The sequence below is a fragment of the Rhinatrema bivittatum genome, unplaced genomic scaffold (genome assembly GCF_901001135.1).
Source record: "Rhinatrema bivittatum unplaced genomic scaffold, aRhiBiv1.1, whole genome shotgun sequence".
Taxonomy (NCBI): domain Eukaryota; kingdom Metazoa; phylum Chordata; class Amphibia; order Gymnophiona; family Rhinatrematidae; genus Rhinatrema; species Rhinatrema bivittatum.
In genome coordinates this window covers 249,981-266,153 of record NW_021820378.1, presented here as the reverse complement: position 1 = coordinate 266,153, position 16,173 = coordinate 249,981, and the positions used below count along the sequence as shown (strand labels likewise).

General features: G+C 49.4%; 1 protein-coding gene across 1 annotated transcript in view; it reads right to left on the bottom strand.

Moving 5' to 3' along the window:
* The window catches only part of LOC115081589 (zinc finger protein 850-like), a 139,307-nt gene that overhangs the window by 115,090 nt on the left and 8,044 nt on the right, over nt 1–16,173 (bottom strand). Inside the window, exon 3 of the mRNA XM_029586011.1 lies at nt 466–598. Coding sequence (XP_029441871.1) covers nt 466–598 — 133 coding nt within the window. The remainder of the gene's footprint in view (nt 1–465; nt 599–16,173) is intronic.

Below are 16,173 nucleotides of genomic sequence, written 5' to 3'. Positions count from 1 at the left end.
AAAGAGGGGGAGGTTTGGAAATCTAGGATGGGGGTGGAGGAGGAAGGAGAAGAGAGGAGGATGGAGTAAGAGGGATTTCAGAGAAGAGGATCTGGGATTGGGAGGAGGGGAGAGATAGAAGGAGAGGAGGTTCCATTACCTGCAGACAGAATCTGAGATCAAGGGAGGGAGATCCAAATTGCTATTGCTGTAGTGGGGAGTGGGAGAGTGGCCCAGAAAAGGGAAGGAGATACTCCATGCCGCAGGAGACGGAGGGCTCTGGGGATACACCGGGCTGCTTGCAAATTTCTTATCAGGGGGTTCACCCCAGCTCTGTCTGCCTCAATCTCGCCCTTCCTATTCCCTACACAAGAGAAGGGGGGGAAATCCAGGGCTGTGTGCACATTTACTGAGAGGCACTGACCCAATGATGTTTAGTAAAATATTCTCCGTGTATACTAGAAATGCAGATAATGCAATCCTTACCTAGACCTAGAGACCTCAGGGTCTCATAATTCTCCTTCATCACCTCCCTGTAAAGCTCCTTCTGTTCTTCATTTAAATATCCCCACTCCTCCTGGGAGAAAGAGACAGCGATGTCCTCAAACGTCACAGGCACCTGAAACACAAACCAGAAACACTCAGGGACACGTGGAGGGGCTCAGCTGGCTTTAATCCCATAACATTTTATCATGGAAGAGGGGACACCAGGACCCCTCATCCCCAGGAACTGCCAGACTTGTTCCCCTGGACTCAGTTTCCTTTCTGGGCCTCAGGGTTTACAAGTCTAATCCCAGAGACAGAGAATATCAATCGTCTCTGCCTGGATAAATCTGAATAATAAAACCCAAGATCTAACAGAGCATTATCCACAACATCAGGAACATCTGATTCTGTCACATCAGGAGGGCTCACTGTGCTCTCATCCTCCTGGTTTGCTCAGTCCCTAACCTTGGGTCATCTTTGATGCATCTCCCTCCTTTTGCATCAACAAAACACTGCTACAGTGAGTCAGTTTCTCCTCTATAACACTGCTAAAATCTATCCCTTCCTCTCTGAGCCTGCCACCAAAGCACTCCTCCCCTCTCTTATCACCTCATAAGAACATGCCATACTGGGTCAGACCAAAGGTCCATCAAGCCCAGCATCCTGTTTCCAACAGTGGCCAATCCAGGCGATAAGAACCTGGCAAGTACCCAAAAACTAAGTCTATTCCATGTTACTATTGCTAATAATAGCAGTGGCTATTTTCTAAGTCAACTTAATTAATAGCAGGTAATGGACTTCTCCTCCAAGATTTATCCAATCCTTTTTTAAACACAGCTATACTAACTGCACTAACCATATCCTCTGGCAACAAATTCCAGAGTTTAATTGTGCGTTGAGTGAAAAAGAACTTTCTCCGATTAGTTTTAAATGTGCTACTTGCTAACTTCATGGAGTGCCCCCTAGTCTTTCTAATACCTAAAAGAGTAAATAACCGATTCACATCTACCCGTTCTAGACCTCTCATGATTTTAAACACCTCTATCATATCCCCCCTCAGCCTTCTCTTCTCAAAGCTGAAAAGTCCTAACCCTCTTTAGTCTTTCCTCATAGGGTCGCTCTTCTCTGTACCTTCTCCATCGCAGGATGTTGGGGAGGTACCCGTAATGGAGAAGGTTTTCATGGGTAATGATTCAGATGGACTGAATCAAATCACGGTGAACCTAGAAGATGTGGTAGGCCTGATTGACAAACTGAAGAGTAGTAAATCACCTGGACCGGATGGTATATACCCCAGAGTTCTGAAGGAACTAAAAAATGAAATTTCAGACCTATTAGTAAAAATTTGTAACTTATCATTAAAATCATCCATTGTACCTGAAGACTGGAGGATAGCAAATGTAACCCCAATATTTAAAAAGGGCTCCAGGGGCGATCCGGGAAACTACAGACCGGTTAGCCTGACTTCAGTGCCAGGAAAAATAGTGGAAAGTGTTCTAAACATCAAAATCACAGAACATATAGAAAGACATGGTTTAATGGAACAAAGTCAGCATGGCTTTACCCAGGGCAAGTCTTGCCTCACAAATCTGCTTCACTTTTTTGAAGGAGTTAATAAACATGTGGATAAAGGTGAACCGGTAGATATAGTATACTTGGATTTTCAGAAGGCGTTTGACAAAGTTCCTCATGAGAGGCTTCTAGGAAAAGTAAAAAGTCATGGGATAGGTGGTGATGTCCTTTCGTGGATTGCAAACTGGCTAAAAGACAGGAAACAGAGAGTAGGATTAAATGGGCAATTTTCTCAGTGGAAGGGAGTGGACAGTGGAGTGCCTCAGGGATCTGTATTGGGACCCTTACTGTTCAATATATTTATAAATGATCTGGAAAGAAATACGACGAGATAATCAAATTTGCAGATGACACAAAATTGTGCAGAGTAGTTAAATCACAAGCAGATTGTGATAAATTGCAGGAAGACCTTGTGAGACTGGAAAATTGGGCATCCAAATGGCAGATGAAATTTAATGTGGATAAGTGCAAGGTGATGCATATAGGGAAAAATAACCCATGCTATAATTACACGATGTTGGGTTCCATATTAGGTGCTACAACCCAAGAAAGAGATCTAGGTGTCATAGTGGATAACACATTGAAATCGTCGGTTCAGTGTGCTGCAGCAGTCAAAAAAGCAAACAGAATGTTGGGAATTATTAGAAAAGGAATGATGAATAAAACGGAAAATGTCATAATGCCTCTGTATCGCTCCATGGTGAGACCGCACCTTGAATACTGTGTACAATTCTGGTCGCCGCATCTCAAAAAAGATATAATTGCGATGGAGAAGGTACAGAGAAGGGCTACCAAATGATAAGGGGAATGGAACAACTCCCCTATGAGGAAAGACTAAAGAGGTTAGGACTTTTCAGCTTGGAGAAGAGACGACTGAGGGGGGATATGATAGAGGTGTTTAAAATCATGAGAGGTCTAGAACGGGTAGATGTGAATCGGTTATTTACTCTTTCGGATAGTAGAAGGACTAGGGGACACTCCATGAAGTTAGCATGGGGCACATTTAAAACTAATCGGAGAAAGTTCTTTTTTACTCAACGCACAATTAAACTCTGGAATTTGTTGCCAGAGAATTTGGTTTGTGCAGTTAGTATAGCTGTGTTTAAAAAAGGATTGGATAAGTTCTTGGAGGAGAAGTCCATTACCTGCTATTAAGTTCACTTAGAGAATAGCCACTGCCATTAACAATGGTTACATGGAATAGACTTAGTTTTTGGGTACTTGCCAGGTTCTTATGGCCTGGATTGGCCACTGTTGGAAACAGGATGCTGGGCTTGATGGACCCTTGGTCTGACCCAGTATGGCATTTTCTTATGTTCTTATGTTCTTATGAGATGCGGCGACCAGAATTGTACACAGTATTCAAGGTGCGGTCTGATCATGGAGCAATACAGAGGTATTATGACATTTTCTGTTTTATTCACCACTCCCTTCCTAATAATTCTTAACATTGTTTGCTTTTTTTGACTGCCGCAGCACACTGAGCCGATGATTTCAATGTGTTATCCACTATGACGCCTAGATCTCTTTCTTGGGTGGTAGCACCTAATATGGAACCTAACATTGTGTCTTCTGTAACTTGCTCTTTGCTGACCTCCCGCTGACTCATTTTTCTCCCCTGCCATCTCTTCAACATTCAGCTGCATGACCTCTCTATGATCATATAACCCCTCTTCTCAGGTCACTACATTGGCTCTCTGTCCTCTTCCACCTACAGTTCAAGCTTCTCTCCCTCCCCTACAAATGCATTCACTCTGCAGCTCCTCATTTTCTTTTTCTTTTCTTTTCCTTACTCGTCAACGCCATTCATCAGGCAAGTTGCCCTTATCTGTGTCTTTCTCCACCACTACCACTTTTCAATTCTGTGCTTTCCACATTGCTTTGCCGAGTGCCTGGAAGAGACTTCCTGAGTCCATGTGTATTGCTCCCTCTCTGACCATATTCAAATCCAGTTACAACCTCGCAGATCCAAGATGGCCGCTCATTAGACTCGCTCGGCGTTGGACCCCTTGGGCGTGTTTACTTTGAGTCTCTTTTTTTGCTGCATTTTACCAGCGATGGGGAGAAAATGCAAACCAAGGACTGAACCTCACCCTGCGGTTCCTCAGACGTTGCCTTTCTCCGGCCCGATGGACGCCCATAAATCACTTTGAAAATCGATGCGTAACGGCAGCCAAGGGTGGGATGCAGAGTCCATCTGTCTACACTAAGGAAAACGAAATTATCAGGTAAGTAATTTCTCCATTTCCTAGCGTGTAGCAGATGGACTCAGGACCAATGGGATGTATAAATGCTACTCCCGAACCGGGTGGGAGGCTGCCCGTGAGCCATTTAGTGCTGCCCTTGCAAATACCGTGTCCTCCCAGGCCTGAACACCCAAACAGTAGAATCTGGAGAAGGTATGGATGGAGGACCATGTCGCCGCCTTGCAGATCTTGGCAGGTGACAGCACTCTAGTTTCTGCCCAGGATACTGCCTGGGCTCTGGTAGAATGGGCCTTGACCTGTAGAGGTGGTGGTTTGCCTGCTTCTACGTAGGCCGCCTTGATGACTTCCTTGATGCAGCGGGCTATGGTTGCCCGCGAGGCCGCTTCCCATAATCTCTTCCCGCTGTGAAGGACAAAAAGGTGGTCCGTTTTTTGTATGGGTTCCGACATTTCCAGATATCTGGATAAGAGTTTGCCGATGTTGAGGTGGTGTAGACTACGGGCTTCTTCCAAATTCTTCAAGGCATCCACCAATGGTAGCGAGATGGTCTGGTTAAGATGAAAGTGTGAGACCACTTTGGGGAGGAACAAGGGAACCGTGCGTAGCTGGATGGATCTCGGGGTGAGCCTGAGGAACGATTCACGGCAGGATAGTGCTTGCAGTTCCGAGATGCGGCGGGCTGAACAGACTGCCAGTAAGAACGCAGTCTTCAAGGTTAGCAGGCGGAGGGACAGACTTCTGAGTGTTCTGAAGGTGGTTCCCGCTAGGAAGTCCAGAACGAGATTGAGGTTCCACAGGGGCACCGGCCACTTTAGGGGTGGGCGAATGTGTTTGACTCCTTTCAGGAAGCATGACACGTCCGGGTGAGAGGCTATGCTCTCTCCCTCGCTCTTGGAGCAGTAGCATGACAAAGCTGCTACCTGTACCTTGATGGAGTTGAGGGACAGTCCCTTCTGAAGTCCTTTCTGTAGGAATTCCAGGATCACGGGGACTTTAAATGAGCGTGGTTTGTCGTCATGGTCTTCGCAACATGCTTCAAGTACCCTCCAAATCCTTATGTACATTAACGAAGTGGAGAACTTGTGTGCTCGGAGATGGTTGTCAATTACAGCCCCAGTATCCACTCTCTCAGGCGAGCCCTCTCAATGGCCAGACCGTAAGAGAGAATTGAGCTGGGTCCTCGAGGAGGATCGGATCCTGTTGAAGCAGGTCCCTGTGTGGAGGCAGAGGTAGGGGTTTCCCTGCCAGCAGTCTTCTCATGTCTGCGTACCACGGTCTTCTTGGCCAATCCGGAGCTACCAGAAGGACTAGTCCCCTGTGTCGCTGTAACTTGTGAATGATTGCGCCCAAGAGGGGCCATAGCGGGAAGGCGTATAGTAGGGTCCCTAGTGGCCAGGTCTGTACCAGGGCATGATTCCCGCCTGCGGCTGAAGTATCTGGGTACTTGGGCGTTGGATCTGTTTGCCAGAAGGTCCATGTCCGGTGCCCCCACCCGTTCACTATCAATTGGAATGCTGTGGGCAACAGCCTCCATTCTCCTGGGTCTAGGCTTTCCCTGCTGAGGTAGTCCGCCGTGATGTTGTCCTTCCCGGCGATGTGGATGGTGGAGATCTCCTGGAGATTTGCTTCCGCCCATGCCATCAGTGGGTCTATTTCTAGGGACACCTGCTGGCTTCGGGTTCCCCCTTGTCGGTTGATGTAGACCACTGTTGTGGCGTTGTCCGACATCACTCTGACCACTTTGTCTCGAAATCTGTGATCGAACCGCAGGCAGGCTAGCCTGACTGCTCGTGCTTCTAGGCAATTGATGTTCCATCCTGCCTCTTCTGCGTTCCACTGCCCTTGGGCGGTTAACTCTTCACAGTGTGCTCCCCCATCCCTGTAGACTGGCATCTGTAGTTAGCAGGGTCCAGGTTGGGGAGGACAGCCCTGATCCTCGACTCATGTGGTTGGTCTGCCGCCACCACTGCAGCTGGGTCCGGACTCTGCCCGGGAGTGATAAGACATATGGAGTAGTTCTGGGACCGTGGGCTCCATCATGAGAGGAGCGAGTGCTGTAGGGGCCTCATGTGGGCTCGCGCCCATGGGACCACCTCCAGTGTGGATACCATCAGGCCGAGGACTTGCAGGTAATCCCATGCTGTGGACGAGGATCGCTCAGCAAGGATTGCAACTGGTTCCACAGTTTTGATCTCCTCGTGGGAGTTAGGCTGACCTTGTCTTCTTTGGTGTCGAACTGGACTCCTAGGTATTCCAACGACTGTGAGGGCTGTAGGGAACTCTTGTTCGTGTTGACCACCCATTCTAGGCTCTCCAGTAGAGTCTTGACTCTGTTGGTTGCTTGGTGGATTTCCTCTAGCGACTTCGCCCTGATCAGCCAATCGTCCAGATACGGATGTACGAGGATTCCTTCCTTCCTCAGTGTTGCTGCCACCACCACTATTACCTTGGTGAACGTCCGGGGTGCTGTGGCTAACCTGAAGGGTAACGCCCGGAACTGGTAGTGACGGTCCAGGACTTTGAAGCGTAGGTAGCGCTGGTGTACCTGATGAATTGGGATGTGTAGGTAGGCCTCCGACAGATCCAGGGAAGTGAAGAACTCTCCTGGTTGTATCACCCTTATTACAGATCGTAGGGTTTCCATGCGGAATCGGGGAATCTTCAGGTGTCGGTTGACCGACTTGAGGTCCAGGATGGGCCTGAACGTTCCTTCTTTCTTGAGAACGATGAAATAAATGGAATAATGCCCAGTATTTATTTCCTGTGGAGGCACTGGGGTTATGGCCTCGAGGGCCAGTAGTCTGGACAGTTTAACTTCCACTGCCGCCCTTTTGGAGGGGTCGTGGCAGGGAGACTCCACAAACTAGTCTGGAGGAGTGTGTAGTAAATCCAGATAGTACCCCTCCCGAATGATGGCTAGGACCCACTTGTCCGAAGTTATCTCGACCCATCTGCGGTAAAACAGGGCACGTCTGCCCTCTATGGCTTCTTCCCTTGGATGGGTCGGCTGAATCTCATTGTTGGGTACGGCTGGGGCCTGAACCCGAGCCGGTTCCACTTTTGTTGTGCTTGTTCCGAAAGGACTGGTTCCTGCCGGTAGGGCGGGGCACTTGATAGCTGCTTCTGTATGGATTGAAGCGCTGTGAACTTCTGCCCCTGGAGGATCTGGGGAAGGGTCGTTGGTTTCTCTTCGTCTTATCGTGGCAGTGGGGACTCGCCCCATTTGTTGGCCAGTATCTCTAGTTCGTTGCAGAACAGGAGGGATCCTTTGAAAGGCATCCTTGTAAGGCGCGTTTTGGAAGATGTATCGGCCGACCAGCTTCGGAGCCAGAGTTGTCTCCTGGCCGCCACGGCCGATGACACTCCTCTGGCCGCTGTGCACACTAGATTGGAAGCAACATCCACAAGGAATGATACTGCCTGTTCCATATCTTCTCCCGGGGCGTTGTTCCTGGTCTGGGTTAAGCAGGCACATGTCACCACGGTGCAGCAGGCCGCGATTTGTAGAGACATAGCGGTCACGTCAAAGGACTGTTTAAGGATGGATTCCAGACGTCGGTCATGTGCATCCTTGAGCGCTGGTCCTCCCTCTACTGGGATAGTGGTGCTTTTGGCGACCACGGCGTCGACTCTTGGGCAGGCAAGCAGATCTTTGGTTACCAGATCCAGAGGGTACATGGCTGCCAAAGCTCGTCCCCCTTTGAACGAGGGACTCTGGAGCATTCCATTCCAGGTCCATTAGCTGTTGTGCGGTTTGCAACAGTGGGAAATGGCGGGAAGGCTGGCAAAGGCCCTCCAGCAGGGGGTTCGTTCTAGCTTCCCCCGGGGTACCTGGGCCCGGGACTGCGAGCTCAGCCAGGCATTGGGTGACTAGGCCCGGAAGCTCTTCTTTTGTGAAGAAGCGTCTCATGGTTCGGTGAGGCTCTGTCCCTGGGGGGAGTTCCCCCGCTTCTAGGGGCTTGGCCTCCTCTTCTGGGACTCTGACAGAGTCCCCAGAAGTGGGGCTTCTGGGTAGTGGAAGCCTGTGCCTAGATCTTGAGGGGCCTGGGGCATAAGGGTCCTCCGGTGGAGCATATGGTTGCTCAGTCATAGGTTCAGTTTGCATTTGAACAAAGGCGTGGACCCCTTTGAAGAACTCCACCCATGAGATAGACACTGGATCCAAGCTGAGGGGTGCTGGATCCCTGGGGGTCCCCGTCTGTGGGGAGGTCCCACTGGGATTTATTAAGTCCATGGTACCCCCTGAGGAGCTAATACTCGGCCCTGGGCGGGACTGGCCCTGAACTGGATCTCCCAGGGCCTCCTCACACTGGGTGCACAGGGTGTCTGCCTCCTTGCTTTGTGAGGTTCTGATGTGGCATGCTGGGCAGAGAAGTTGAGCCTTTATGCCTGTTTCTGGTGGTGCCATGGCTGTTGGCACGTAAACTTATGCGCTCCGGTGCGCCTAACTCAAGTGTGTAGATTGTGCGTGCAGTCGTGTGCCCAAAGGGTAGTTATGCGCGCAACTAGAGGGGGCACGCGTATCCTGTGCGCACGGCCCTTGTTGCACCGCTTATGCCCGCAAGAGTTATATGCGCGCAGGTCTACGCACACATGTACTTTGTGCGCCTAAATAGATGTGCGCTCGGCCAAGCGGCGAACGGAGCGGCCAAGATGGCAATGGCGAGCACGCGGGCAATATGGTGACCACATCGGGGGGTCTTCACGTGGGCAGACCCTTGGGAAAGCCGGGGCCTGGCCCTGCTAGGGAGGATCAACCCGGTGGCGCTGGTCTCGATCGGTGATCTGCACTCCTCCTCAAACCTCGGAGACCGGAATCGAGCGAAGATTTCTACCTTACCTTGTCTTCGGTGCTTCCCGGCTTCGTTCCGGGTGGTCTTGGCTGCGGGGGGGGGGGGGGGGGGGAAGAGAGGGCAAATACCTTCAATGCCGCGCTCGAGGATGTCTCTCAGCCGCATCCGAGAATCGAGGGCTAGGTCCTCGCCACGATTCGGCCGCCGGACCGTGGCTCACCTCCGAGGAACCACGGAAATCACATCGGGAATCTCAACTGGGGGAGGGACCAAATGGTATCACCACAGGAGAGCGGGGCTCGTCTTCAGGTAAGTTTCTTCTTTAAATTTCGGTTTTCTCCTTTGAATTTGGTTCTAACGCAGTGAGAGCGTGCAGATAGTCCCTAACTGCTATGGAGACGGGAAATACTGAAGAGCTGCACTTCCTGCAGGGGTATATGTACTAGGGGCTGACGTCAGATTGAAATCTGATCCGTCTCCAACTGCTAACAGGAGTACACAATACCCATTGGTCCTGAGTCCATCTGCTACATGCTAGGAAATGACCTTTGGTCAACTTCAGGAACTATTTCAGTTACAATCTCCTAACGTTTACCCTTATCTGCAAATACCCTTATCTTTTGTAACTGCTTCCCCTTTGCACCAGTTTATTTCTACTGTTCTTTGCACCCCTTGTTTTTATGTAAACCAGCATGATGTGACTTGTTCATGAATGCCGGTATAAATAAAACCTAAATAAATAAAATAAAATATGTCATTTCATAAAGAAAGCATCCATAGAAGGGGAACTGCGTCAGGGAAAACCGCAGTTTGAGGGAGGGCGTGAGTGAGCAGATCGGCTAAAGGGAGGGCTTGCCAAGATTTATGGTCTCCTACAGAATGCTCCTCAATGTATACCAAACTATATCAAAGCATGGGAGAAAGATCTAGAGAAGTCTCCCTCCAGAGAAGAGTGGGATCTGATCTTCTTACATGCCAAGAAGTGTTCCATATCCGCTTCCCTTGTGGAAAACGGGTTGAAAATTCTATTTTGCTGGCATTTTACCCCTCATAGGCTCCACTGTGCTAAAATCTGCTCCAATGGTTTCTGCTGGAAAGGTTGTGGACAATCGGGTCCTTTTATCCCTGTGGTGGGATTGCCCTAAGGTGGGAAGACTGTGGAAGGAAGTATCGGACATTATACACTGGATCTTGGGCAGAGCTATTATTTTGTCCCCTGACCGAGCTTCACTGAATGTCCCCATTGAGGACTCTGGGAGTGAAAAAGAGCTGGTTACCCAATTCTGTTTGGGCACACGGTGATTACTGGCAGCAACATGGAAGCAGGATCTGGTGCCCTCTTTGGACAACTTACTTCAAAAGTTGGACACTATGTGCATCTTATACAAGGTAACTGCCCAGAAGCAACACAATATTCCTGGATTTAATCAGGCGGGGAATCCATATCTGCAATGGAGGGGAAATCCAGCCCCTGTGGAGTCTACGACTCAGTGACAACATCTACTAGTGACGAGGGATAATGCAGACGTTCAGACAATTTAAGAATCCCAATCAAAGCATCCCTTGTCTTATTTATTTATTTGCTTGCTTTATATTTAATGCTTACATTAAGATGTCATGATTTTCTGTATTGCTATAATCCTGCATCTGTTTATGCAAATGTTATTGCATTAATATGGATTAATAAAACTTAAATTTAAAAAAAGAGTAAACAAAAGCAAGAGAAACAGGAAGCAGATCTGGTTCTCAAAGAAGGTGGCTGATAAAATACAAATAAAAAGAACCGCATTCGAGAAATATAAAGGATCCCAAAAAGAAGAAGAAGAACACAGGGAAGAACATCTGGTTAAACTGAAAAAGACCAAGAAAGTAATCAGGAAAGCAAAATGTCTGGCAGAAGAAAGGATTGCCAAAGAGGCAAAGAGAGGAGACACCGCCGGCTCCAGAAGGTCCAAGGCCTCCACGGTCAGACCCCCTTGAAAGCTGCTTCCGGGGTGTCCCACTCCAGGTCAATCACCTCCTGGATGGCTTCCAGAATCGGGAAATAGCAAGAGGCTTTCCATAGAGACACCAGGATGGGACTCCTCTTTGCTTCCAACACAGGGTCTGGGCCGGGAACTCCCAGAGTCCTCAGGGTCTGGGAGGCCAGGACTGGCAATTCATCTCTGTGGAAAGATCATAGCATGGGCCGGTACGGCTCCAGGCCTGGAAGGATTTCCCTGTCCTCCAATGAGACTGCATCCCCATCGTCATCCGTGGGGTCTGGATCCCTGTCAGGGATACCCTTGGTAAGCCTGCGGATAGGGCTGGGAGGACGAGGCCTTCCCAGCTGGGGCTCAGAATGGACAGAGGCAGCAGCCGACTGCGCCTGAACAAAGGCTTTGAAGGCCCTGAAAGGATTCCATCCAGGAAAAGGTTGCTGGGTCCATGCCTAGCCCAGGAGGAACTGGGGTAAGCACCCCGGAACTGCCCTCTCCCAAGGAGGACACAGCCCCGGGACTGCTCAGATCCGGGTGCTAACAGATAAGGTCCTGGCTGACCCATCCTCCGACTGGGAGAAGTTCTGAGAGTCCGGCCCTCCCTGGGCTTCCTCACAGAGCTGACACAGGAAGGATTCCAGGTCAGGCTGCGCAGCCCTAATATGGCAGGCGGCAGAGAGTGTCGCTTGTGCTTTTGTTGCCGGAGCCATAGTTCACTGTAGCTTGTGCGCTCAGTCAGCTAGCACGGACTCGAGCGCGCGCAAATCCACCCTGACGAGCGGAAGCATAAGCATCCAGTTAAGCACGCTCATACATTCGTGCACATGCGCGTGGTTATGTGCAGAGATGTGCGCTCATTAAGGAGTGGGGTCAGGCGCACAACAGGGCCGGCCCGCACCGCACGTACTAACGGTCAAGGAGGGGAAATGGCACCGCACCTGAAGTGGGGCCTGGCCCATCAGGGGGCCACTAAACCTGCTCGGAAACCTCCTTCCGTTGCCCCAACGGGATCGGGAACATCGTCGGTATGGCGCACCGAGCAAGGAGAACGGAGGAAAGATTTACCAAAGCCTTTCCACGTCTCTGAATCAGAGGAGTTCTTCTCTACTTACCCGGGCTCAGGGCTCACTGGCTGAGTACAGAGATGGTCTCCAGCTGAAAGGGATTAGGCGTTCACCGCCACGCTTGGCTTCCTGCACCCGCTGCTTTAGAACAAAGTCCATGCTGGAAACCGCTACCGGACCAAGGCAACCTCTGAGGGATCTCGGAAATCACCTCAGGAATTCTCAACTGGGGGAGGGACCTTTAGGTATCACCGCAGGAGAACGGGGCTCGATCTTTCTCCAACTGGTAAGGGGATAGCACCTCCACATCTGCTAGGAGACAGGGAGATACTGGATGGCTGAGGTCACTGCAGGGGTGTATCCCGGGTGACGTCAGCTTTGAAACCTAACTCCGTCTCCATCTGCTAGCAGGGGAGCACATAACCCATTGTCCTGGGTCCACACTAGGAAATTTATGTTTTTTTAAATTGACTTTGTTATTCATTATAGTTTTTTTATCCATAGATATTTTTACTATTTATGTTATAATATTTATATTGAATTTAAAGGAAAATTAGTTCTTACCTGATAATTTTCGTTCCTGTAGTACCACGGATCATTCCGGACCATGGGTTAAGCCCCCCTTCCAGCAGGTGGAGACAGACCAAAGTTCTAAGGGTAGCCCATATAAGGATGGAACCCACCCAGGAACCCTCAGTATAACCATTGTCAAAGCAGAAAGTACAAGATCAAGCAAGTAACAGGATAACTAGTAATTTAATTTAAACCAACAAAATAAGAGAACAATTGAATGAACTGTGTAACGAAACGCTCTTGTATATCTACCCCTGATCATCATAACGATGCTTCCGGTGCCTATCAGTAAATTCCAGGAAGACGATGCAGAGATAAAAAAATAAAATCCTGTAAGAAGGAAAAAAAATTAGAGCGGACAGAAGAACGGGCAGGCGTCTGGACTGATCCGTGGTACTACAGGAACGAAAATTCAGGTAAGAACTAATTTTCCTTTCCCTGTACGAACCCGGATCAGTCCAGCCCATGGGATGTCCCAAAGCTTCCCTACAAAAGGGTGGGACCCAGACAATCCCCGCTCGAAGCACCTGCCGACCAAAGGAACCAAAGACTGGAGCCTGAACATCAAGTTGGTAGTGACGAGCAAAAGTATGAAGAGATTTCCACGTAGCCGCCCTACATATTTCTTGTGGCGACACCGATTGAGACTCCGCCCAAGAGGCCGCTTGAGAACATAAAGAATGAGCTTTTAGGCCTTCAGGAACTGCTCGGCCTTTACAAACGTAGGCAGAAGAAATCGTATCCTTCAACCAGCGAGCGATCGTAGCCTTAGAAGCTTGCTTCCCCCTGTTGGGTCCACTCCACAGGACAAAAAGATAATCAGAGACCCGAAAATCATTAGTGACTTCAAAATAACGCAATAAGACTCGTTTGACATCGAGAGACGAAGATCACTACCACCAGACGCCGCAATATCCTCTGGCGAAAAGGCAGGAAGTTCCACGGACTGGTTAATATGAAAAGACGAAACCACCTTAGGTAAGAAAGAAGGTACGGTCTTGAGAGAGACGCCCAAGTCCGAGAAACGTAAGAAAGGGTCTCTACAGGATAGAGCTTGGAGCTCAGACACTCTCCTGGCTGAACAAATAGCAACCAAGAAGATGGTCTTGAGAGTCAAGTCTTTGAGAGTGGCACGACGGAGAGGCTCGAACGGCGCAGTACAAAGAGCTCGAAGCACCAAATTTAAACTCCACGAAGGACAAAGAGACCGGACAGGCAGATTCAGGTGCTTAGCGCCCCTGAGAAAATGTACAACATCCAGATGAGAGGAGACTGCCTGACCTTCAATGGTATCCAGGAGGGAACCAAGAGCTGAAACCTGAACTCGCAGGGAGCTGACCGAAAGACCCTTGGAGAGACCACGCTGAAGAAAGGTGAGTATCACCGCAACAGAAGGCGAACGTGCCAAAACATCTAACTCCTCGCAGACTTTTCAAAAACCTTCCAGACTCGGACATAGGTAAGCGATGTTGACCGTTTGCAAGCCCTAAGGAGGGTGGCAATAACTTCTTCCTTATATCCTCTGCGTCTCAAACATCTCCGTTCAAAAGCCATGCGGCTAGACAGAAGCGATCCGCCTGGTTGAAAATATGGGACCCTGCCGCAGAAGATGGGACAGGTGACCGAGACGAAGAGGACCGTCCTAAGTGAGATTCTCCAGGTCTGCGAACCACAGCCATCGGGGCCACGAGAATGACCAGTCCGCGATGGAGCTCTATTCTCCGTAGAACCTTCCCCACTAACAGCCACGGTGGGAACACGTAAAGTAGAACGTCGAAGGGCCAGGGAAGAACTAGTGCGTCCACCCCCTCCGAACAATGCTCCCTCCACTGGCTGTAAAACCGGGGAGCCTTGGCGTTGGATAGTGTCACCATGAGGTCCAGGTGAGGGGGACCCCACCTGTGCACGATTAGGTCCATCGCTACGTCTGACAACTCCCACTCGCCGGGATCAAGATGCTGTCGACTGAGGAAGTCGGCTTGAACATTCTCCTTGCCTGCTATGTGGGAAGCCGCCAGGCGTTCCAAGTGCCTCTCTGCCCAGAGAAAAAGCTTGCTGGCCTCTAGCGCCATTAGATGACTTGGAGTCCCTCCCTGTCGACTTATGTAGGCCACCATGAAGTTAGCATGGGGTACATTTAAAACTAATCGGAGAAAGTTCTTTTTTACTCAACGCAAAATTAAACTCTGGAATTTGTTGCCAGAGAATGTGGTTCGTGCAGTTAGTATAGCTGTGTTTAAAAAAGGATTGGATAAGTTCTTGGAGGAGAAGTCCATTACCTGCTATTAAGTTCACTTAGAGAATAGCCACTGCCATTAGCAATGGTTACATGGAATAGACTTAGTTTTTGGGTACTTGCCAGGTTCTTATGGCCTGGATTGGCCACTGTTGGAAACAGGATGCTGGGCTTGATGGACCCTTGGTCTGACCCAGTATGGCATTTTCTTATGTTCTTATGTTCTTAATTGTCGGAAAGAACCCGGACCGCTTCGTGGCGAATCAGAGAAACAAAATATTTGAGGGCCAGGTGAACCGCTCGGGCTTCTAGACGATTGATGTGCCACCGTGACTAGGACGGGGACCAGAAACCTTGAGTCATTTGAGATTGGCAGACGGCCCCCCAACCGGAGAGGCTGGCATCCGTCGTCACTATGATCCAAGAAACATCCCCTTGAGAAGGTGAGCCGGAGAGAACCACCATTGTATATTGGCGATGGCAGAGTCGGAGAGAGAGAGAATCTCCTGGTATTGTTGGGATATTGGCTTCCAACGGGTTAACAAAGCTTTCTGTAAAGGACGCATATGAGCAAACACCCAGGGGACGAGATCAATCGTGGAAGCCATGGTCCCTAGAACCTGCAGGTAATCGGTAGAGAGATGAAAATGTTCAAAAATGTTAGAAAAGTAAAGAAAAGCAAAAGAAAAATGAAACCTATCTGGTTCTCAAAGGAGGTGGCTGACAAAATAAAGACTAAAAGAGCAGCGTTCAAGAAATATAAAAGATCCCAAAGGGAGGAGCACAAAGAAGAATATCTGGTAGAACTGAGGGAGACGAAGAAATTAATCAAGACGGCAAAAAGTCAAGCGGAAGAGAGGATTGCCAAGGAGGTAAAGAGAGGTGACAAAACATTTTTCAGATACATCAGTGAAAAGAGAAAAGTTCAAAGTGGTATAGCTAAATTGAAAGATGGAAAGGATCAATGTGTGGAGAGAGACGAAGAAATGGCAGAAATATTAAATGAATACTTCAGTTCTGTGTTCACTAAAGAGGACCCTGGAGAAGGACCATCACTAGTTAACAAGAAACTGGAGGGGAGTGGAGTAGATGTAACTCCATTTATGGGAAGAGCTGGAGAAACTGGAAGTGGACAAAGCCATGGGGCCTGATGGGATTCATCCAAGGATATTGAGGGAGCTCAGAGATGTGCTGGCGGGTCCGCTGTGTGACCTGTTCAATAGATCCCTAGAAACGGGAGTGGTGCCGAGTGATTGGAGAAGAGCGTTGGTGGTCCCGCTTCAC